Raw genomic sequence first — 24861 nt, forward strand, 5'->3', positions numbered from 1 at the left:
AAAGTCCATTCCATTTGTTTACAGTACTGACTGCTCAATAGATTTTGACTGGTTGCAGGTTCATATCAACAAAGAACAAGAATTACACGTTTGTGAGATGCAGGGTACAGTACTGTAAAAATAGGGGTACAAGGAGGAGGAAGAACAAAAAAAATTGCAAAGAGCAAAGCAGAGTATAATTTCTGATGAATTTTGAGCTACTATGATAGAACATGGTTTCATTCATCAAAAGACAATGACGGAAAAATATGAAATTTGTTTTGAGATTAAAAATGTACTTCTCCCTGAGAACTATATGTTTTGAACAACGTGTTTTCTATTTTTTGGTGTATTGTTTACTGACTGCTTGATAGTGTATATCATTTTGAACGCTTTGTTTATGATTTGAGAGCAGTGTTTGGTTTTGGGCACAGGTAAATCTGTTTTGAGGCGAAAGTTTCATTCTGCACGAGGAGTCAGAGGTTTTGTTAATAGTGCTTGAAGCTGAGGTTTTGTGTTTAATGTTTTCAGAAAATGGAGCAAGGTTTCAGAAATTGTGTTTTAGCAATTGAGAAAAACTGTAAAAAGTCCACTTAATAGTTATTTTCCTTTCACATTATAATTTAACTTTAAACTGCTTAAACCTTTAACAGTAAATACTTTTCATATGGCCTTTACTGTGCCAACTTCACACTTATTTTAAGTGATAAAGGTGCATTTATGTAATATGTGACCTTCAATCCTGATCAAAAAGGAAACTGAATCTAGTGAAACAGACAGGAAACTTGCATCACTGCAGCTCTCTAACAACACAAGCACGAAAACATCCGGTGTGCTATTTTCCACATGTGACACCAGATAGTGTTATGGTTTTTTAATGGTTTTCTTGCTTTTGGAAGAATATTTTATGACTACCAATGAAAGTAAAAGTCCTGCATCAAAAAATTACAGCAGTATTATAAGAAGAATTTGCTGAAAGTATCGAAAGTTAAAGGCCTTTTTATGCAGAATATTTGCCCCAGTGAATATTATTTTCACTATTTTATACCTCAGTACACTATGTTTTGTCAATGCTGGATTTACAAGATTTTTGCATCAATGTGATGAACAATTTTTATGATGGATATTCCCATCTTTATAAATAGTTATACTCTGCCCCATATGTTATTAAACTGCTGTTGAATACACTCTAATCTCCTCTAGATACATTTGTAATAATGCTATAAAAATAATATATCAACTACTCCAGACACTGAGTGAATCACCTAGACACACCAGGGTCCAATTCACAATAAACTGTAAAATAACCTGTCATCAGATACTGGAAGACTTTCACATAGTAAATATTGATACTCTGTGTAATATATGTTTATCTCACGTCCACAATATACCCTTGTGAAGTCAATATATAACATCATTTAAACAAGTAGGCTAAACTTTCAACATTTATATTTACAGTATATATGTAAAATAAATGTAGTACTGTAAAAATGACATATTTGCTTCTGAAATGTTAAGTAGAAGTAGAAAGTAGAGTATTTGGATAAAAGTACTTAGTTACATCTCACCACTGCATGTGTGCAGGAGGCTTATTACAATAATTAAACTGTACCCAATTCTTCAGTTACTGCTTCACCTCTGTTGTGACTTGGTAAGCTACACAAACATTTGGACAGTGACCGAATTTTTTCAGTCTCATTGTGTCATTAATCCACAATGCTCCTGCAGTGCCACAGCTGGAGAGTTGAGATAAGGTTGCTTTTGAGAAAACAAATTACCCCATGGAACAATACCCTATACAGTCATTAAAACCACAGGCATAATGTGATTACAAGCTGTATCTTGATCAAATCATCTAGAGCTAATCTAATGATGCAAGAAGAAGGCAGATAACTGCTGGGTACTGCTGGTCCATTTCTGTTGCAAAAAAGGTACAAGACGTGTCCCGGAAAATATAACATAAAAGTTATTTCCTGTTAATGTAAAATATATGCTAAATGTTGATCCACTTTGCCTCTTTTGTCACCACGCAGATGAAACAACAACTCATTTTTTTAGGGACTGTGCCTTTATTCAGATTTTTTAACCTTTAACCTTTTTTAAAAAAGTAAATTAGAATTAAAATGTATTTTTATTTATGTATGTTATTCATCTTATTTCCTTATTAGCCAAATTTCATATGCATCAGCAAATTTGCAAAACAGAAACCCAAACTTACTGTCTTCAAATCCTACTTAAAATCCTGCCTGGACACAATAAAATACTGCACTCATTCTAAAGCTTTGTAAACTAGAGCCTTGTGTAATAACGATGATGTGTAATTAGTTTTATTTTGATTTTGTTTGCTTATTTATTGATCTATTTATTAATCTTTTTATGTTTTTACCTCAAGCAAGCCTTGTTTCTAGTGTTAAATGACGGACTACCTGTTGTTTCTTGCATTGTGTAAAAAAAAGTTGAAAAAATAAAAAACGTTGTGGATCATCTGGTCTGCTGCGAGTAATACAGTATACACTCGCCACTTGTTTTCATCAAATCTTGGCCTTAATCTGTATATTGCTCATATTCACACGTTCATAGGTGTTTCTCAGGAGGAAGGAGAGGTCACGCATGAAGCCTGACGTGTCTGCAGTAGAGCGCCCTCTGGAGGATGGGAGGTCTGTGTGTTGCAGGCTGTTGAATTATAAATGTTTAAAATTAAAATCACGCTCTTCCCGAGTTGACATGTTGTGTTAATAAGCTCAAATAACGAGTCTTGATAGATATGCCCGTGCACGACCTGCAGTGTGTAGTGTGACCGGTGTGTGCATGTGTGCGTGTGTGTCTCAGAGAAGTGACGTGTGTTAGCGGCTTTCTGGTGACGTGTCTCTACTGCTCTCTCTTTTCTTACGGAGAGGCTGGATGGAGCCACACTGACTCCACTGAGCAGTCAAACTGGTACCAGTAACACGGCAGGAGTCGGCCTAAGGACACCATGGGGAGTAAGTGACATTCTTCTCTTGTTTACACGTGTTGAGGGTGAACTAAAATACCTGCTGTCCTTTTTTAACCTCGAACAATTAATGGCAAGAAAGCGCTCGTCGGCAAGCTAATTAGCTAACCTTGGTTAGGTTAGGTGGCAAGTTGTTAGCTAGCTTATAACGGGAGCTAATTTGAAGTTTCTGTTCCGATCAAATGTAGTAATTAACGTCACTGTGATTTGTTTCACAATCAGAGGCCATACCTAACATCCTGCTAGTGTCTGTCAACTAGACTTCAAAGCTTCCTGTTTTTAAGTGATTTCTCACTCGTCTAGTGAGTGAACGCTAGTTAGCACCAAGCTAACGGTAGTTAACGGCATCCGCATGAGCTGCTCATCTCAGGTACTTTACTGTAAAGACTAAGTGAAAGAGCTTTCTCGCTTTCCATGTGAGGACATTGACAGATTCGCCAAATTGTGTAGTCGAGGGCCAGGAACTACTTTAGGTGGCTTTAAATCGCTTTGCTGTCAAAGTCAATTTCAGTGATTGGCACAGCTGATCAACACATAGACCAAACATAAGCAGCAGCGAGGTCATAAGCGGTATAAAATGACTGCACACAGGATAGTGTTACGCTCAACCCTGCTCAAGTGTATAGTTGTATGTTCATACACTTTTAGGAAAGTGCTGCTTGTTGTTGCATTTGAGAGTTGACCGCTGCCAGCTGTTCAGCTGATTGTTAGTGATGACGTAGCATGTAAGCTAACCTGGCTTCAGAAGACCAATAACTCATAATAATGCCAACATTGATGAGAAAAGCTGCTGATCTTAAGTGTGATGTAATCGCAGTGTTATTTTTGTCTTTAACCTGTTAATCTCTTTTTGCAGTTAAGTTTTTGGAGGTGATCAAGCCGTTCTGTGCGGTCTTGCCAGAAATCCAGAAACCAGAGAGAAAGGTAAGCTTTAGTCTTTGAACATATGTTATTAAGAAGCAGTATTTCTGCACTGTGCGTGTATGATTGAATATGAATGACATCTTCTTATTTTTTAAATCTTCACAGATTCAATTTAGAGAAAAAGTACTATGGACAGCCATCACACTATTCATCTTCTTGGTGTGCTGCCAGGTTAGTATCTGTTGATGAATAGACTTCTGAAACAGCCGACCCAGTGGTTCTGCTTTTGATGATAGTGGATTGTGACGCTGTTGTATAACTGTTTCTTCCCTCTTTCTAATGTAGATTCCTCTCTTTGGCATCATGTCATCAGACTCAGCAGATCCCTTCTACTGGATGAGAGTAATCCTTGCTTCAAACAGAGGTGCCTGAATTGTAAATTTTTCAAAACGGCGTGATTACAGAGTTTTTTTATGTTTTCTGCAGCTCCAACAAGGAGAAATAATCTAATTCTAATGTTGTTATCAGGCCTGACCTAATCTCATTATCACCTGTGATAAACCAAAGGTCGTAGACCCTTGCACATTGTTTCAGGCACTGCTGCTTTTTTGTACTAACTGACACTAATGCTGTTCACCTTGTACCTCCAGGTACTCTGATGGAGCTGGGTATCTCACCCATCGTCACCTCAGGCCTTATCATGCAGCTGCTGGCTGGTGCCAAGATCATTGAGGTGGGAGACACTCCCAAAGACAGAGCCCTCTTCAACGGAGCTCAGAAATGTAGGTCTACTACTCAGTGCATTTGCTATTTTTAGGTCTTGTCATGAAACTGAAGATGAAACGCATAATACACTGTTAAGATTACAGTAACATCAGCTGTCGCTGTTCCTGCAAGGTTGCAAATCATTTTTTTGTTCTGTCTTTCTGCAGTGTTTGGAATGATCATCACCATTGGACAGGCCATTGTATATGTTATGACAGGCATGTATGGAGATCCTTCAGAGATGGGTGCTGGGATATGCTTGCTCATCATCATCCAGGTTAAAAAAAACTCTCACTGCTGCTCTCTAGCCTAAACGTGTAATCATGTGTCTGGATAACCTGCTAAAATAAGTTATTTGTCAGTCTAGAATATTTAATTTATGCTTTTTTTAGTCAAATGTATGAAATAGTAGTATGTTATCCAATCTGGTTTGAAGGTTTCTTGTGTGGTAGGAAGCAGATAAACTCAGATTAAACTTCCTTTGTGACATAGGCACAAATAAAATTCAGAAAGTGAATGGTTTATTGTGTCTGTCATAATGTTTTGTCATAAACAGCTGTTTGTCTGCCTGAATCTGCTCTATACAAACCTCCTGTCTGTTTCTTCTTCAGCTCTTTGTTGCAGGTCTGATCGTCTTGCTGCTGGATGAGCTGCTCCAGAAGGGCTATGGTCTGGGCTCGGGAATCTCTCTCTTCATTGCAACCAACATCTGCGAGACAATCGTCTGGAAGGCCTTCAGCCCCACCACCGTCAACACTGGCAGAGGTATGGGTACTGGGAAGCAGAAGTTGCTTTGACCTAATATTTCCTGTCATTGACTGGCCCTCAGTGTTCTAATCTGTCAAAAATTATGAACAAAAATTCATCTACCCAACCGTTAGTTATTCACATGCAACACTGTCAAACCACATGTACATGATGATTGGGTCCTGACAGTATGTTGAAAAGCCATGGACTGGAGGCAATGGAGCATATCTGTGACAAGTACTGCCACAGTGGGGTGCAGCTGTGCTCCTGGTGCAGATTTGGTGTATGCTGCAGGATTTCCTCCAGGTGGAGCAAGTACTTTCAGGATAAACCTCAAAACTCTAATCAAGTGGCACTGGTACTTCCAGTCTCCAGTGTGGCAACAGAGCATGAGCTCACAACAAAATTAAAATGGCCATAAGAAGTTGTCTGTCTGAAGTTAAGACGCAAAACCTAATGACAGTCACCTCTGCAGCAGTTTCCCTTGATGTGTTTGATTGAGCTCAAACGAGCACTCGGTTTTAAGTCCATGTGGACCAAGAGGAAGGTTTGAGTTCAAGCTAGGCTACAGCAGGTCAACTGAATTTTTAACTGTAATTAACTAATTCTATAAAATTGTGTCATTCATATTGTCCTGTAAAGGCAGGTGTTTTATTGCCCTTCGCTGTCACTGCAGGAAATAAAAAGTAATTCATCTGCTTCTTGTGGTTGTGAAAACAATAGATTATATAGATAGTAATAGATTTTTACAACCCTGTCTGTCAAAAAGACTTCTGGATTCTGTGCCAGAACAAATACATTTTAGCACTGGTTATGAATCTTCATTTGTATTGTAATGGCTAACCCTGTGACTCCTGTTGCTTATCCAGGTACTGAGTTTGAGGGGGCCATCATTGCTCTCTTCCATCTCCTGGCCACCCGCACGGACAAGGTGCGTGCCCTGAGAGAGGCCTTCTACAGACAAAACCTGCCCAACCTCATGAACCTCATCGCCACCGTCTTCGTGTTCGCAGTGGTCATATACTTTCAGGTGAGATGGCAACATCAAATAAACACAGTCCAGTGTCTTACCTGCTTGTTGCAGTAATTGGACGACATGTTGTGAAACAAATATCCGCTCACTGATTGGCACCATTGTCATCTCACCAGGGCTTCAGGGTGGACCTACCCATCAAGTCAGCACGCTACCGTGGTCAGTACAACACCTACCCAATCAAACTGTTCTACACCTCCAACATCCCAATCATCCTGCAGTCTGCCCTGGTCTCCAATCTCTACGTCATCTCTCAGATGCTCTCGACGCGTTTTAGCGGCAACTTCCTCGTCAACCTCCTGGGAACCTGGTCTGTAAGTACATGATGGCTGCTTCACCTCTTTGCAACCAGGAGATTGTATTAAGTAGACCATTCATTAAAAGGGTACAGTCGGGCTCTGTCATGGATATACAGCATCTTGCTAACAAAAACTTATTTGTGTAGGACGCCACGAGTGGCGGACCAGCTCGGGCTTACCCAGTCGGAGGTCTCTGCTACTACCTTTCTCCTCCAGAGTCATTTGGTTCTGTTCTTGATGACCCGGTTCACGCCGTTATCTACATCGTCTTCATGCTGGGCTCCTGCGCCTTCTTCTCAAAGACCTGGATTGAGGTCTCAGGATCTTCTGCCAAAGACGTAAGTTTGTGTTTGTACAGGTATTTGCAACTTACTTTGTGCCTGTCCCACTTGAAAATAACTTGCATTTTTCACTTTGTGTGCCTCAGGTGGCAAAGCAGCTGAAGGAGCAGCAGATGGTAATGAGGGGACACAGAGAGACCTCCATGGTTCATGAGCTTAACAGGTACAAACTAAAGAGTCTCAGGTTCAATGTTTGTTATCTGCAGCATTTTGAAAGTTGTTTGCCTGAATATCAATGTATAATTGATTTTCTACTTGCAGGTACATCCCCACAGCTGCTGCCTTTGGCGGCCTCTGCATAGGAGGGCTGTCCGTTATGGCTGACTTCCTTGGTGCCATTGGTTCGGGTACAGGAATCCTCTTGGCTGTGACCATCATCTACCAGTACTTTGAAATCTTTGTGAAGGAGCAGAGCGAAGTGGGCAGCATGGGAGCACTGCTATTCTAGAAAATACCAAGCTGCTGACACACATCAGACACAAGGCATCCACCCACAATCATTTTATTTACCACCTTTGTTTTCCATCATACATCTCTAGCATGTCAATGCTGAGAAATTGGTTTTGGTTACTCCCAGGGTTGCGCATAGTATTGTGTCTCTTCAGTCCTTTTACTCCAATAGCAAATACCCATCACTCTGCAGGCTGCCTCAGATCCCAAAGACTGTATATCAGCTCAAGAATGCCTAAAAGCACACAAGTGTGAGGTGCTGTCTTTGACTTGCCTCAGGCATTGTTCATCACAGCAAGTTCACTAAACACAGAGACGGCGACAACATGTTGGTGCTTATTTCAAGCAGAAAGCACTGTGCCTGGACATTTCGGAGGAGTTAAAAGAAAGCCATGTCATTAATCACAGGTAGCGTCATGCTTGAGGTTTGTAGGGGCCTATAGTAGGATGTGAAAAGTATAAATAAAATATGCTTGTTCTCCTGATAAGGTTTCTGGTAATCTCAGACAAGCTGTTGGTGGTTTTTATTTACATTTATTTTGATATTTTAAATGACGGACTATGTTTGTATTCACTCAGTCTTATGTAGGGCACAGTGTTTGTCCTCTGTCTCTGGGCCCTCAAAGGAAGCCGTTTGTCTGTGTCGTCATGCTCTTTTATTCCCAGACTGAATCGCTGCACAATACTGCCGAGGTGGTCGGGATGAGGGTGGGTTTGATAGGGAAGAAAAGGGGTCTCATTTTGGTTTTTACTTTATGTAACAGACATAATTGTGTTATTAAAAAAAACAGGATTTTTTTTCCAACACACTTGTGTTTCGCTTCCTATTATGTCCTTGCTGTGTTTTGCCCTGGCATGTTCTGTGATGACTACAAGATTTTATTTGGATGACAAATAATGACGAATAACATTGCGTAGCAACCACATGGTCTAAAACAAACCGCAACCTGCCTGGACACATTTATCAACTTACTGGGGCTGGTGTATTAAGTTTATGTCTCAGCTGTGGTTTAGTTCAGTTGCTGTATCTTCCACTAGAGGTCTATTTATCTAAGGTTATAGATAAACTTGTTTCAGATAATTCAACAGAGTAAAGCATACATTTATAAGGGGTTATTTAGTTGTGCATATGCCAATACCTCTCTGACAGCAACTAATTCAAATTACATTAAATGTTTATATCAATGGTTAATTAATAGAAGTTTGCCTCCAAAAATATGAAATCACACGACCAAGAAATAAGAAAATGAGTTGATTCTACCGAGGACCTTTTCACACTGAGAGTGCATTTGTTTGTGCATGCTCTTATAAAGGCAGCATCAAGGAGTCGTCCACTAATGATTTTTTTCCCTCCCCAAAGTGTTATTTTTTGCACAATAGTATTTACTAGTTGGCAAACTTGCTGAACAGGTTGGCAATTAAAAAACAACTGTTCACACCCTGTAACAGCATTATATTATACAATATTTAACTATTTACTTGAAGACATTTAAGCATGATGAAAGCTATAAATTCAAAGAGGTTTTAGACACAAGATGCCATCCATATTACAGTCAAAGCAGCCTAAGTAGTCCACTGTGATTAAAGTTGTAAAACAATGAAACATGAAAAAAGTAAAAAGAGCAACAGTGAATTGAAGTATTGTACATAAGCCTCTTTGATGACTGGAATGTATCGTGTCTTTATATTGCCTTCAAAGAAAAGGCAGTCTTTCCTCAGCATTTGTAATAATCAAAAATAATACATTCAATTGTAACAGTCACAAGATTACATATGATCTTTCTCAAAACACTATTCCAATCATTTCCACCTCTATCTCATGATACACATAAACTTCTTATATACTTGGCTTGCGTCAAACTAAGGTCAAAACACTTGTACACAGACGAGGCTTTAGCAACACCCTTCAGGATGATCTCCTTACCTAAGTTCCTTTATGTTATTTTTCACGGCACATTATACTATATTCAATACATGAATATATCCATTCATATTCTGCAAACTCATAACATCACAAGACAGAACTCATGTAGGAAACACAAACAATAATATGTCACTCTACATGAATAATAATGTATTAATATTGTTAAGTTTCATAGGTAAGATCAATATATCAAAATAAGAAGGGACATTTGAGAATTTATCTCACAGTGTGTACCACATCAAATCTGAAGTACAGGTAAGTGTATATGGTTAATTCAGTTCACATTCATCATTATGGTTATGAGTTTAGACATTATGTCCCACTATTACCTGAGAAATCATTATTAGTAGATAGATTAGTAATGATTGTAGACTAATCCAGAGAGAGTGATCAAGAGACCTCTGCTGTCTGTCTCTCAACTTCAGGTAGATTAGTTGTAAAGTTTGATTGGCAGAGGAAGGAAGGGTTTCCAGGAGTGTCCTGTGGTGCAGTGTGGTTGTAACAGTCTACTTTTTATTTTTAAAGATGAAATTAGAAGAATGACAAAAATGATTTTAAAAAGATTTGAATGAAACATTTCTTAAGACCCTCTTGAAGCCTTCTTATAAAGTCTTTCTAAAAGATATTTTTAACTGTTTTTTCTTTTTTTAAATTAACAGGAGAAAGTGTTCAAATACTTACCATTAAGTAAGTCAGGCTTTTATGATTTTTTTTGTACTCTTCATTTCTTATACACGTAGAAAAAAGTTTTTTAAATAAATGTGTATACGAATTAAAGCATTGGAAGAGCCATCATTACTTTTGTTTATTTATTTTTTGGTGTTTCGGTAGATGCTCGGTAACAGAAGCAAAGGGCTTTAAGAGGGTCTGGCCCACCCTAACCCTTTAGCAATGGTCCATCCAAATCTTGTTGTTATTATGGCTATAGTTTAATAAAGTGTCAATATAACTGGCATATAGTCTCTGGCAATGACTTTCAAGTTCTCATCGTCAACTGATTAGTTTTCTGGCTATTAGTAAGGGTTGCCATTAACTCACATAAATAATGACATTGGAAGTATGACATTAATAATAATGAACTTTAATACAAGCCTGTTCCATCTTTTATACTTTTCTGTCATTATAAACAAATATAATGGTAGTGTTAATGACTGAACATGTCATCCAGTGAAACAATGTGGCCCAATGATGTGTTATTAATAGTTGTTATACAACTGTGGAGCTCCATGGCACACAGAAATAAGCTATGTATGTGGATATATGTATGACTGTATAAGGTTTTGGACACACAGACAATACATGTTCGGAGGATCAATTCATTGTAGGTTTTGGTCTTGGTCATGGAAGTTGTTCAAATAAATAAAGTAAACAAATAAAACTACAGTATATATATCTCACATCTCAAAAGTGTCTTTTGCCATTTCTCCAGCTTCCAACCATGTTTTGCCACCAATTCTCCTCATTATTCCCAGAGGATCCAGATTAAAACCAAGTGTTTTAGTGTAGTGTTTTTAAGTGCAGTGAAGTCATTGTCCTCTTGGTCCCGTTTATCTGGGAACTGGAACTCTTCAGTGTTGAAGTCCTGAGGGTCCATCCAGGACCTTTGGGTTAGTGTCAGACTCAGCATGTTTGGATGAACTGAGGAAAAGAAATTGATGTAAAATGCATGAGAAATAATAAAAAAAATCTAACTTAACATGTAATCGTATATGCATAGTTATAATGGTATGTCTGCATGTACGTACAAGAAACAAAAACATAAGTTAGAGACAATTATTTTCAACCATGATGAAATTAAAACATTATTCAAATGTGAAAAAAATGGATGTGCCATGATGCATTTAATTTTGGCCAAATGAAGTCAGTCAGAAAGAAAATATTCACATCACCAGTTCAGTTAAACCACTTTCAGGGGAAACCTGTGGTGGATCTAAAATGGTGTACATTGTTAAGTAGTGCATCATGCTGAGTCGTTAGCAGGTTGTTGATACATGGTGATCTCAAGATCATCATTACTTAGCAGGTTGTGTACCCTCAAGTAAAACATCAAGCTTCACGAGTGCGAAAAAGGAACTGAAGTTAAGCCTAAACCACAAATGGTTTGTAAAAAAGAATTTTAAAAATGTTTTTTGATTTATTTACATTTTTAACTTATTGTGTTTTTATTCTCCAGATTTATAAATGTGTGTTAGGACAGGATGGATGTAGTGTTGCATGTGTTTCTATTAATGCCAAGTCCATGGGTGCGGTAGGGACGTCAATTAGTGGAACTAAGAACTTGAGGCCACAACATTTATTTTTTCTAGAGTTCTAAGCTGTTAAAAATCAGTCACACAAGCAGGCCATACTGTGGCCACCAGTCAGCCAAGAGTTAACCCAATAAACAAGAACTGACCCAAATCTGGGGCACAGTTCATTTCTATTCCCAGACTTGGGCCAGTTCTGGTTTATTTGGTTTGCTCTTGGCTGACATGTGGCCCTGGTATGGCCTGCTTTTGGCACAGATCTGGCAAACAGGATTGGACCGCCCAAGTGCCATTATTATATGCAGTATGTAAGCCGGATAAACACGTCTGGTACAATTTTGCTATCTGGGTGGTTATAAAATGTAATGATGGATCTTTGAAATAAGATCCAGTGATTTGCAAGCTGCAGTCATACTGATCTTAGTCTGACATCATTCTCCTCTCAAAGCTTCACTAAGGGAAAACAATAAAAACTGGATCTGTGCTTAGCTGCTTACTGTTTTAAGTACAATACTGCCGAAACCAGCATGAACTGACTCCAACCCTCTACTGACCTCAGAATCTCCAGTCCACAGTGTGGACTCTCTCACACAGCAGCTTCACTCCTGACTCCTGGAGGTTGTTTCCTCTCAGCTCCAGCTCTCTCAGATTGGAGGGGTTGGACTTCATAGCTGAGGCCAGAGAAGCACAGCTTATCTCTGACAAACTGCACCGACTTAATCTGTATAAAGAATAAATGATGGAGATAAAAATCCATTTATAATCCAGTCAGATATGAAAATGTGAAATGTTCAGCTCAACATCACTGTGTCCTAATCAACGAGCTTCTCTCTAAAATGAGTTGAGTGACTTTGTCATTGTGTTATTGTGGATCATCATAATGTCAGCCTTCTACAGACATCATCCAAATGCCAGCACAACATTCATACACCTGTTCATGTCAACAAAGATGAACCTTTATCATTAACACTTTATCAATTTAAAACAAATATTAGTGCAGAAGATCTTATGTCTACAGATGTGATGTGACATTAATTTACTTTACAACTAACAGTGAGCTATGTCTTTACACATATTAGGTTCAATTGTTAATTAAGAGTCAGTGAGCTGACCTCAGAGTCTCCAGTCTACAGTGCGGACTCCGCAGAAAATCACACAGCAGCTTCACTCCTGAATCCTGCAGCATGTTGTCACTCAGGTGCAGCGCTCTCAAATAGGAGGGGTTAGACTTCAGAGCTGAGGCCAGAGAAGCACAGCTGACCTCTGACAAACTGCAGCCACTCAGTCTGAATATGAAGAATACATCATGTTACTATAAAAAACAATATTCCTGCTTGAGATCAGTCAAAGTTTAATCTGTTCAGAGCTGAAGAAGAAAATCAAAACTCCAAACACCTGAACTCAACAACACAAAAAGTGAAAAAGAGCTCTAATTAATATTGATGACAAGGTGCTGCTACTTCAATAAGGACATATTGACTTCAGCTCTTTAACTCAGCCAGTTCCACCAGAGGCCCCATCACAAGCTAACAAACTAGCATGTACAAAGTTTTGCCAACTCACTCAAGTATCTGGGTGTTTCAGTAGTCCAACAAAAACTGTCTACTCTTATTCCCAAATGTCCACTTGATCCATTTCCGTAACATATTTAGTACAAAACAGTATTCCATGATGTGATGGTGACCAAATGACAAAAAAACACAATCACAGATGCTTTTTCATGCTTATATCTGTCAAAAAATCCTCTTATTTTACAGTAGACGCCATTATCCCTCTATACCAGTAATCCTGAGATGGCAGCCGTTTGATTGACAGCTCATTTGAGCAGGTAGCAGCTTCTAAGCCCGCCCTAGAGCCTACAATTGCCAATGAGTGATCGTGTAGACAAGTGACCCACTCACTCGTCTTTCTCCTCTCTCCTAAGCCAATAACATGCCAGCCTCAGAATGACTGATGCATCATGTAGCCAATGAGATTTCAAATTCAGTATTGTATAGTTTATTATAGTTTTTAAATCCTTTAATGTGGATATTATGCAACTTTATGTAGTTTTATGTGTTTTGCTCTTTGAGTAGGCTGTTTTTCTACCTAAGCACTTGTTTCTGACTATTTCATATGCACAAAGCTAGTGTAAATAAGGAAATAAAGAACAACAATAGGTTTTTGACAGTTACTATTTTGAGGTCAAAGACTGACATTTTTGCCAGAAGCCTGGATATTTCCTGAGATAAACAAGTGTTAAATAAGGTTAGAAATAATGATTTCTACTTGTAACAATTTGAAAATGTTTTACTTGATGCTTCTTGAAGCACATCCCGCAGGTTGGATTGGCTTGATGGGCACTTCTTAGGTCAATCTGCTCTCACAACAGCTCAATAGGGTTTAGTTCCTGTTATTGTGTGGCTACAGCTTTAGAGAAGTTGAAAAGAAAGTCCAATCCTTTCACCTTGCAGCTGCTCCTTTTATAAATATGTTTCACTCTGCTTGTAGTTAGTTCATGCTGCTCTTCAGCCTCATCAGCCTACCATTTCTGGCAGAATCTTCAGCCACCACCAGTGTCTGAACTTCTTGGGGGGGATTCTTCTAGCTGCTGCTAAGTGTAGCGCACACAAATCTCCCCATAGAGTCTAAGAACCAAAGACTTTGTCAAAACTTCATCATCACAGATTATCTGCCATAATAACCATTCTCCTTTCTCATTAACGTCTCTTGTGATTGGAAGAAAAAACTCCAAATAAGTACATTTCTCAGTCTCTCATACTTTATATTATCATTTTATGTAAAAATCAAAAGTTTAAGAGGTTCAGAGTGTGTTATCCGGTGTTGATTTTTCTTGTTATATGAAGGTTTTAAATGTGCCGCTCAACATTGCTCTGCCACAGTGAGATCAGTATATTATCAGCCATATGTCTGCAGTTTATTATCACCTCAATTGTCACGTCATGTTAATCTGAGTACAGAAGTAAAAAATGGTGCCTGACCCAAGAGTTTCCAGTCTACAGTGTCGACTCTCCAGAAAATCACACAGCAGCTTCACTCCTGAATCCTGGAGGTTGTTTCCTCTGAGCTCCAGCTCTCTCAAATGAGAGGGGTTGGACTTCAGAGCTGAGGCCAGAAAAGCACAGCTGATCTCCGACAAACTGCATTTCCACAATCTGAATAAGGAAAATATTATATAACTTTAGAAGACAATATTGCTGCTTGCAGTCATTGAGTGTTAAATAATCTGTCCAGAGCTGAAGAGCGTTTAAAATGTATAAGTTTAGAAAATGGAAACCCCTGAACCCAACAGGTTGCAGGTTCAAAACTGTAAAATACTGTAGCATATTAATACTACCAAACACAAATAAAACCTCACAGAAACTGATTTGTTTGAATTAAAGGGGACTGTTAGGCATTTTTGGAGGTATGCACTCTACTGAGTGCCATTCTAGTTGAAATAGGGAATAATTATTTATTTAATATTGTATTTGTGTACTTTATATTATCATGCGTTCGAAACACAACTGACCTCAGAGTCTCCAGGCCACAGTGTGGACTCCGCAGAAAATCACAAAGGAGCTTCACTCCTGAATCCAGCAGCTTGTTTCCACTCAACTGCAGCTCTCTCAGATGGGAGGGGTTGGACTTCAGAGCTGAGGCCAGAGAAGCACAGCTTATCTCTGACAAACTGCAGACACTCAATCTGAATAAAGAATAAATGATGGAGATAAAAATCCATTTATAAACTGGTTAGATGTGTTCAGGTTTGAAATGTGCAGCTCAACATTACTGTGTCCTAATCAATTAGCTTTTCTCTTAAATGAGTTGAGTGACTGTCATTGTGTTATAGTGGATCATCATAATGTCAGCCTTCTACAAATGTCAGCATAACATTCATACACCTGTTCATGTCAACACAGATTAAAAACATGTTGAAAATTAATAATCAAATTAGACATGATGTTACTTTTGCTCCTTTCATTCCTTTCTGTTTATTTGTAGAACAATCATTTGTCATTTTCTGAATATTCTGAGAGATGTTTCCTATAGATATACAAAAATCTTTTTTGTAAAGATTATGTTTTTAAAAAGACAAAGTGTGAAACTTATTTTTTTTTTAAATATATATTGATGTTTCACATTTCACAGCACACTGAAGGATAAATCATACAGTTTCCTCACGAACACCGATCCAATTTGAGTACAAACTCAATTCTGAACCAAACTTCAAACTGACAAACTTTAAAACTGTTGTTGTGATTTGTGAAGACAACTGAAGGGAATTTAAACCTTCTGTTATGGATCTAAGTTTGGTAGATTTACACTGTACACAAACAAACACACATGAACTGACCTCAGAGTCTCCAGTTTGCAGTGTGGATTCTGTAGTCCAGCTGACAGCAGCTTCACTGAATCCTTCAGGTCGTTTTCACTCAGATCCAGCTCTGTCAGATGGGAGGGGTTTGACTTCAGAGCTGAGGCCACAACCTCACAGTGAGTCTCTGAGAGTCCACAGTTAGAAAGTCTGGGAATACAGATAATAACATTTAAAATATAATACAATCTAACTCTTTACTATGACAATAAATATGTGCATTTTACATCCAAAAGCACAACATGAGCAGCTATAGCTCAGCTGGTCAGCCTGAGCTGGTCAGTAGCTGATCACAAGGTTTGTAGTTTGAAACTTGAGCTCCTCCTGTACACATGTTGACATGTCCTTGAGGAAAATAATGAACCCCAAATTGCTGTTTTTGGACATAAGTGCTGTAGCTGTAATGTAAGCATGTGTCAGATGTTGATTTACAGCATGCTGTGATTCGTTTTTGTTAAACTTTAACGTGATGTTCAATGAAAATCACAGAACTGTGTATGTATCTACCTCATGCGCTTGTTTGCATTTTGTGCATCTTTGATGGATTTTATTATGTCACCTCATCTGCTTTTTATCTTTTTTGAAATTAGTTTTATTGCCTCCTCATCAGTACAAACTTTTCTCAAGTGGAGTTTAACCGTTTAACATAATTCCTTCTCTGAGCTTGGTGATAATAAAAACCCTCCACAAACGAATGGCACAACACAGGAGGGCCAACTCCTCTGGTCAGCACTCTGCTGTCCACTTACATCTGAAGGAGAAAAATCATTCCTTTGAGGACAACAATGTAAACATCTTGGCCAGAAAAGACAGATGGTTTGAAAGAGGAGTAAAATAATTAATCTATGTCAAACTGGAACGACTGTCTTTGAACAGAGGAGGTGGCCTAAGACATCACTTATCACCCACCGACAATACAGTACTGAGTTCCCTCCCCAGACAGCTTAACAACCATTCACACCTGGGCTCACCTAGCCCTAGCAACCCCCATGAAGGCCGGTTGGGTCAACGACCCACAATTGGCCCTGACAACTCTGTAAGGACACTCCCACACAGGGTTTAAAAGCCTGCAACTCCCCTCCAGTTAGTTAGAACTGAAGAAGCCTCTTGGATGAGAGGTAAAACTGAAACACTTCCAGTTGCCTACAATACAGCACTTAGAATCCTCCAGTGAACTGAACCTGCTGAGCTCTCCTTCACTGGCAGAATGACCCTGGAGGCCATCCCAGGAGCTCACTGTGTCATCAGCTGCTGTCTGAGGAAATCAGCTGCTAAATACACAAAGACTGTGGCTGCAATGAAAACCACAGTGCAAATGTGTGCTGCTGTTTTCTCTGCATATCCTGCCTTTAGTGTTCCTCTTGTGAAATAGTGCAGAAGGGAAACACATTGTCTGACAGTTTGTAGTCGCATTTCTTACATTAGGATGGTCAGATGGAAATATAATAGGACAAGATTTAAGAAACACTGCAGTAGCTTTGGAATTTTCCATTGAAATACTACCAGATATAATAATCATACAGAAATAGCCAATTTTCTTGCTCATATTAGTTATGTAGGTCATACAGAGGCATTAGTATTACATTGAGACTATTGAGACTTCATAACTTGTTAAAAAACTAGTTGCAGTACATTTAATGAGGATTGAGAGGGGGTGTTTTGGGCTCCCTTCACATCCTCTTAAATCAAACAATAATTATAGATATTGTATAAATTGTGAAACGGATCAGAAACTGCTTAGAAGAAATCTGATTATAACAGTAACTGATTGAAAGCTATAATGAAAAAACATCAACTTTAAGTTATGTAGTTTCAGGTGTCGGTGTCCCTGTTTATAAAGCTACAAATAAACAGACACATTATAGAAACATAGTGCAGACACAGTATACACTGTTAAAACAAAAAGTCTGATAGTATCGTCCGATATTGGACTATCACAGATATATCGATATTGACATATATGCTGTCCGATATGTGCTGATATAAATACACTTTTAATTAGTTTAAATGATGTTATAATTTAATTTATATTTTTTTAAATTGCCGGTGAAGTTTGTTGTTTCAGTGCACTGACATTTTTTCCCTGTTAAAAGGGCCTTTTTTGGGGCAAGTTTTTCCTCACTCGAATCGAGGGTCGAAGGACAGAGGGTGTCGTCTCTGTACAGATTGTAAAGCCCTCTGAGGCAAACTGTGATTTGTGAATTTGGGCTATACAAATAAAATTTGATTTGATTTGATTTGATTTGATATCAAAAAAGTTTATTGTTAACTGTATATTTGCCTGCCTCCATTGCAAACATATGTTTTTGATAACCACATTTGAGGGATCATTGCAAAAAATGTGTGTTTACGTACAGATTCTGTGTATATAAGAAAATTGGCTGATATATCGCTATCTGAATTTTTTGCTCCCTAGTATTGGTATCGGCTCCAGTCATAGCCACTTGTGCGTTCATATAAGCAGAAAACAGCTTTTTATGTATATTTCATTAATACAGTCCTACCACTAGTCAAATGTTTAGGCTTATTGTTTATAGCACAAAAATTATGATTGTAGACATTTGTAGTTTAACACAAGCATAATTATTTCAACAAGCAGGATTAATTTTCATTTATGAAAACTTTGATAATGTCAATTTTTTACACTGTGCATGTGTCAGTTTAGGTTGCTCTATAATGTTGATCACATCTGGACTTACCGGGCCTTTCTACAGTTCCTCACAGCTGGAATCAGTCTCCGTTGTCCTTCCACTGTTGTGTTGTACTTCTTTAGGTCCAGCTCATCCAGAACCTCCTCTAACATCTGTAGCATGTAGGCCAGAGCTGAGCAGTGGATCTCAGAGAGTTCCTCCTTCAATCTGTTCTTTGACTTCAGAAACTCCTGGATCTTCTGATGTACTGAGTGGTCGTTCATCTCTGTCAGACAGTGGAAGATGTTGATGCTTCTGTCAGGAGAGATCTTAGACATGTTCATCTCTTTCAGGTTGTTGATGGCTTGTCGGATAATTTCTGGGCTGTTGTCTGTCTGACCCAGCAGGCCTCCTAAGAGTCTCTGGTTGGACTTTAAAGAGAGGCCATGAAGGAAGCGAACAAACAGGTCCAGGTGGCCATTTTTACTTTTGAGGGATTTCTCCACGGTGGTCCTGAGAAAGACATCCAGGGATAAGTTCAATCGTTCGAATGCTCTCCTTATAATTAAATCCACAGACTGGCTGCTGTTTTCACTCTCCCTCCAGTCTCCCAGGAAGTTCTCCAGTACCTCTGTGTTTCCTTTGGTGTAACAGTGGTACATGTAGACTGCAGCCAGAAACTCCTGAACGCTCAGATGAACAAAGCAGTAGACTGTTTTCTGGAAGATCACACTCTCTCTTTTGAAGATCTCCGTACAAACTCCTGAGTACACAGAGGCCTCGGTGACATTAAGACCACACCGCTCCAGGTCTTCTTGGTAGAACATGATGTTTCCTTCCTCCAGATGTTCAAACGCCAGCCTCCCCAGCTTCAGAAGAACTTCTCTGTCTGCCATTGTCAGCTCCTGTGGACTCGTCTTATGTCCATTATCATACTTCTGCCTCTTCCTCTTTGTCTGAACCAGCAAGAAGTGTGAGTACATGTCAGTCAGGGTCTTGGGCAGCTCTCCTCTCTGGTCTGTAGTCAACATGTGGTCCAGAACTGTAGCAGTGATCCAGCAGAAAACTGGGATCAGACACATTATGTGGAGGCTCTTGGAGGTCTTGATGTGTGAGATGACCCTGCTGGACAGATCTTTATCACTGAATCTCCTCCTGAAGTACTCCTCCTTCTGGACGTCAGTGAAGCCTCGTACTTCTGTTACCCTGTCAACACATGAAGAAGGGATGTGAATGGCGGCTGCCGGTCTGGAAGTTATCCAGACGAGAGCTGAAGGAAGCAGATTTCCCTGAATGAGATTTGTCAACAGAACATTGACTGATGACTTCTGTGCAACATCAGACACGACCTCATTGTTTTGGAAATCCAATGAAAGTCTGCTTTCATCCAGGCCATCAAAGATGAATAGAGGTTTACAGACAGCGAGCTTCTCTGCTGTCACTTTCTGTAATGTTGGATGGAAAACATGGAGTAGCATGAGAAGACTGTACTGCTCATCTCTGATCAAGTTCAGCTCCCTGAAAGACAGTAGAATCAGCAGACTGACATCTTTGTTTTCCGAGCCCTCTGCCCAGTCCAGGGTGAACTTCTGCACGGAGAAGGTTTTTCCAACACCAGCAACGCCGTTCGTGAGAACGACTCTGATGGGTCTCTGTTGGTCAGGGAGGGCTTTAAAGATGTCGTGGCACTTGATTGGAGTTTCACTGAAGGTCTTCTTTTTGGCAGCTGTCTCAAGCTGCCTCACCTCATGTTGGGTATTCACCTCTTCACTCTGTCCCTCTGTGATGTAGAGCTCAGTGTAGATCCTGTTGAGGAGGGTTCCAGTTCCTGTTTTATCAGTTCCTTCAGTCACACGTTCACATCTCCTCTTCAGACTGATCTTATGTTCATCTAAAACCTCCCGCAGATCAACATTCACTAAAAAAGAGACACAAGTTTGAGACAAAACAAAGAAAATGTTACAATCTGGTGATTATTTTCCTTACTAATAAAAAACAATCCTAAGAATATATAAACATATACAATAAAGAAGTAAAGTGTTCAAACTCCAGTTCTGAGGAATCTCACAGCGGAGGCAACATATGTAGTGAAGACTTTATAAAAAGGTATCAAATGTAGTTCTTGGGGAAATGGAAGTTATCACAGTTATACATTATATTATATTACAGTAAGAAATATGCTGTCTTCACTTATAGACTATTTTTACAGAAGAGCACAGAGGACTGATAGACAGCTCTGTCACACTGTCCAACTACAAGAAGATGGGCACCCAAGATTAGTGTCACCATTTCAGTATCTGGCCAAATGTAAAATATAGTTGCAATCTCCCCTTGTTGTCACGAGTATTTAGTTTCAGTGTTCCTCTCCCGTGGTGCCAGTTTGCCTTGTTCCCCTGTGAAAGCATCCGACTGATTTCCCTTGTGTGGGTCTTTGAGCGAGTGTGAGTGAGTATTAGCTGCTGACCAGTTGAATTTGAACTTGCCTGTTCATCAGTTATTGTGTTAAACGATGGCCAAATGTTGTCAGTTCATCATTTTAGCCAATAAGACATTTATGTGAAATTTTGTCAGAATTAGTGTATGAATTATGAATTTTTACACTGTACATACACATATACTGTGATTATCTGTGCATGTGTGTTGTGGTAACAGCTGTTAATATTCCATAAATATATTCATTTTAAGTGAACATCCTTCCTTTGAGACAGGTTCCTGTTTGGTTATTGGTCCTTGGTTCCAGGAGAGTGCCCCATAATTATTGATTTATAATATTATTTATTATTGTCTTAATAGTCACCATTAGTAATTATCAACTGCTAAGAACCAAACCTTCCCCTACCAGTGGACAAACATCTGGATCTTTTTCCACACTGAGGACAGGAGGAGTCTCCAGGTGAAGCAAACTGGTCCCGGTATGAAGTGATGCACTGTCTGCAGAACCAGTGTCCACAGCTGGTAGAGACTGGATCCTTCAGGATGTCCTGACACATAACACAGCAGGACGGCTGCTCCTCCACAGAAACATTACTCCTCTTCCTTCCTCTGTGAAGACATTTCTTTATTACTAAAATGATTTGTTGATTGTTGAAAAATATCAGATGATCACAGAGAACAATAAAAGTGAGAAAAAAAAAAATCATGAAAATGATTGTTTCTTTAATTCCCTTTTACTTCAACTCCCCTGCTTTTATTAACACAATCAACTGCTTTTCCTCTCCGACTGTCTCATTACACATCTAGTGATGTACCTGTAGTTTGTTATCAATACAAACTCAACACTTTCTGCAGCTTCTTCACAGTAAAAGTCCTCGATGAAAGAGAGCTGATTATGTTCTTCACTGTTTCACAGTGAGTTAGCCAGCTTTGAAATGAGGTTAGAAGTGGTAAAAATAATTGTGACAGACAAGCAGTCAAAGCATGAAACAGTGATTTCACCGGTTCAAGTCCAGATGATTTTCTTGTGAAATATAAAAAATAAGTGTTTTTGCAGAAAATGATGTCACAATGAAGTCAACCTTTGACCTTTAGGATATGAAATGTCATCATTTCATCATTGTATCCTATTAGACAGTGTGTAGAATTTTGTCGGAATAACCTCTGGGTGTTTCTGAGATATCACACTCATGATGGAAGGACAGAAAACCAGAAAATATAATGCCTCAGCCACAACTGTCGTTGGCACAGAGGTATAAAAACTGCTCAATTTTGAGAGTTATTGAGTGAGAAGAAACTTAATAAACTTTGCACAGCTGCTACAGCAAATTACTCATTATTTGTGCCATTTTGTAAATTCAGCATTAAATGTCATAAAGACTTGTTGTATTACAACTTAATGATGATACGTTGTTTTTTTCCTTGTCCAAAACATTATGTCAGGTTGTTGCAGCATTGCTGTATCGGCCATGTGTATCTGTACACATTCAAAGCAGATTCACTCAGAACAGTTATTACATTAATTTATATTATTATTGATTATTAATAGTTTTACAACAACTTCAACAATAGAGCAAATATATGAACGTATTCTTAATGTTCTGAAATGGTGGTTCTCAGGTGTTTTGATAAGGAAATCAAAATAAACTCCTCAATTCATCATCTTCCATCAGGTCAGTTTAAATTAAACCAGTGTCTTACTTTGTGTCTGAGGGTCCAGGTTCATTACTGAAGTGTTCAGGTAGATCTTTGGACCAGTCACTCTTCACAGACAGGCAGCTGGACACTGGAGACACTGCTCTCTGTCTGTTGCACTGATCTCTGCAAACACCAACATGTTTTTATTCATATATCATGAATCCTTGATACATTTGCTGATGTACAATCGCACTTTCGGGCAACTTGTACAACAGGATGTGTGATGTTGTTGTCACTCTTGATTATGAAATAGATCTGGTCAGTTCTCTTACTTTGTGTCTGAGGGTCCAGGTTCATTACTGAAGTGTTCAGGTAGATCTTTGGACCAGTCACTCTTCATAGACAGACAGCTGGACACTGGAGACTTTGTTCTGTCCTCCTCTTCCTCCACACTAACACTCATCTTCTGGTCTGAAGTCAGTCTGAGAGGTAACAGTAGAACTGACTGTGAGCTGTCTGAACAGAATGTGTATTAACTCCAGCATTCAACAGGGACGGTCAGAGAGATTACAGACTGCAAGAGGTTGCACCAGATAGCCTAATGAGTCCTGATGACAAGTGCTGACACTTAGTGCATGTGCCTTGAAATGAATGTGTTTAATCTAAAAACTGTAATTACTGTGAAAATGGACTTGTTAAAAATGCCAGTAGTGGGCTCTGAATGTTACCACAACCTATATTGATGATATATTTCCTAAAGATTTTAGGACATTTATGGTATGTGTACTTTACCTTGAACAAATACACCAATAATCTAACTAAAAAAAACGTATTTTTAAAACGTGAATTATTCAGTTTGGGCAAACCATGAACTTTCTCCCTCGATACAATTAGTAGGCTAGTTAGCAGTAGTAGTCTGAGATAGTTAAACTCAGGTTGTCTTTTTATAAATCAGTTAACTTTATAAGTTAATCAATTCAAAATCTGTGTCCCCTCCCTACGTACAAGTCATTTCACAATGTGCACAGTTAAAATTAACCTGTGACTCCCAGATTCCATTATAGTCATACGTCATTGTTCCATCTTTGTTTTACATTTTTAAACTTTGAGCACAAAACTATTTGTCAAAAAAATTTCTGTGTATATCTGTGTCACCTTGTGTCACAGATGAATCAACCTGTTGAGTTCACTCTATCATTTCTCTCCTCTACAGTCCACAGGGAGCAAACGGCAGTAAAATAGTACACATGCTGTATTAACACTCACCTCTCATACTTTTTTCTCCACCGTCTTCCTCGTTTTCTGTACACTCAACATGGAGTCTGACCTGCAGTCTGATAACTTTCAGTTTCATTTTTACGCCCTGCTCTCCTGGGCCTGTTCGTTGGGATCAAATCAGCTGGAGCGGCGGACACGCAGCTCTTCAGATGCATCTGAGGAGTATGTTTCTGCTGCGGCGGTGCTGACCGCAGGGGGCTCCGAAAAAAAGCAGCCAGCTGCGGCGAAAAAAACGGCATATACCGATCCCTCGAGTGGTATGCCGCTGGTATTCTACCTACACATGACGGTATGTACCGCTGGAAGCGTCAGTCACATTTGCAGAGACGCAGCCCGACGTCACGCTGCGGAGGCCAATCACATAATCACGTAAGCTGTCGGTCAAGACTCGCAGCGCGACCGATGCTGCGTTCCATTGCAAGTAGGAAGTCGGAATTTCCGCACTCGCCTCATGTTGAAGCTATTTGGTGGTTCGATTCAAGAGACAACACAACCTCTGCTAACCTAACCCACAGACATTAAATGTCAGCAGTCCCCAAATCTTTCACTGAATACATCAGCAAAATGGCATTTGAACGTTAGCCCCTGTGGAAGTTTGTCCCAGTTCTGTAAAACATAATAATAATCAAAAGTAAACTGCAATAGTGTTGAGAGTGAACTACTTTTGCAGTTTATATAAAATAATGAAAGCTCCCTAAAGGTTCTCTGACAAGAGCCCTGAGGAGGGACCCTTGAATCTTGTGGAATGACCATCAGAGAAGCTTCCTCCCAGAAAATGTTGACTACCTGTTTCAATAACTGATAATCACAGCTAAAACAAATGTATTATCCATTGCCTATATTAGATATTTATTAGACTGTAGTCCAGGTGTAGGAAACATTTAA

At 39.1% G+C, this 24861-nt stretch overlaps 2 protein-coding genes across 4 annotated transcripts; one reads left to right on the forward strand and one right to left on the reverse strand.

Moving 5' to 3' along the window:
* The first annotated feature begins 2838 nt into the window (after positions 1 to 2838).
* On the forward strand, positions 2839 to 8279 carry LOC311254733 (protein transport protein Sec61 subunit alpha-like 1). Its single transcript, XM_084348663.1, has 12 exons — positions 2839 to 2960; positions 3828 to 3895; positions 4001 to 4066; positions 4181 to 4259; positions 4486 to 4617; positions 4768 to 4877; positions 5212 to 5365; positions 6217 to 6377; positions 6497 to 6694; positions 6826 to 7017; positions 7107 to 7183; positions 7282 to 8279. The coding sequence occupies exons 1-12, from the start codon at positions 2954 to 2956 to the stop codon at positions 7466 to 7468; spliced, it is 1431 nt and encodes a 476-aa protein (XP_084204789.1). The 5' UTR covers positions 2839 to 2953; the 3' UTR covers positions 7469 to 8279.
* Positions 8280 to 8978: 699 nt separating this feature from the next.
* LOC311254728 (protein NLRC3-like) lies at positions 8979 to 24256 on the reverse strand. Of its 3 annotated transcripts, none has more exons than XM_084348646.1 (11): positions 23965 to 24256; positions 23031 to 23214; positions 22762 to 22881; positions 21467 to 21669; positions 18697 to 20545; positions 15977 to 16147; positions 15152 to 15325; positions 14622 to 14795; positions 12753 to 12926; positions 12195 to 12361; positions 8979 to 11032 (listed from the first exon to the last, which is right to left on the reverse strand). In XM_084348646.1, exons 1-10 carry the CDS (start codon positions 24050 to 24052, stop codon positions 12196 to 12198), a joined length of 3303 nt encoding a protein of 1100 aa, XP_084204772.1. In that variant the 5' UTR covers positions 24053 to 24256; the 3' UTR covers positions 8979 to 11032; position 12195. The 3 variants fall into 3 exon arrangements, with proteins under 3 accessions (XP_084204772.1, XP_084204773.1, XP_084204774.1); XM_084348647.1 differs by having other exon boundaries at positions 23031 to 23180; positions 23965 to 24051; XM_084348648.1 differs by having other exon boundaries at positions 23031 to 23210; positions 23965 to 24051.
* Between the last annotated feature and the right edge of the window lie 605 nt (positions 24257 to 24861).

This window comes from Pagrus pagrus (assembly GCF_965226575.1).
Source record: "Pagrus pagrus genome assembly, chromosome: 3".
Lineage (NCBI taxonomy): Eukaryota > Metazoa > Chordata > Actinopteri > Spariformes > Sparidae > Pagrus > Pagrus pagrus.

Bases quoted from the DNA above. Each gene is read 5' to 3' on its own strand.
- LOC311254733 (XM_084348663.1), top strand. The intron at 4,878-5,211 runs GTTAAAAAAAAC...TTTCTTCTTCAG, and splicing joins GCTTGCTCATCATCATCCAG to CTCTTTGTTGCAGGTCTGAT. The intron at 7,018-7,106 runs GTAAGTTTGTGT...TGTGTGCCTCAG, and splicing joins CAGGATCTTCTGCCAAAGAC to GTGGCAAAGCAGCTGAAGGA.
- LOC311254728 (XM_084348646.1), bottom strand. From the start codon at position 24,052: ATGAAACTGAAAGTTATCAGACTGCAGGTCAGACTCCATGTTGAGTGT. The intron at 23,215-23,964 runs GTGAGTGTTAAT...CATTCTGTTCAG, and splicing joins TGGAGAAAAAAGTATGAGAG to ACAGCTCACAGTCAGTTCTA. The intron at 20,546-21,466 runs GTAGGGGAAGGT...TCTCTTTTTTAG, and splicing joins ATCCAGATGTTTGTCCACTG to TGAATGTTGATCTGCGGGAG.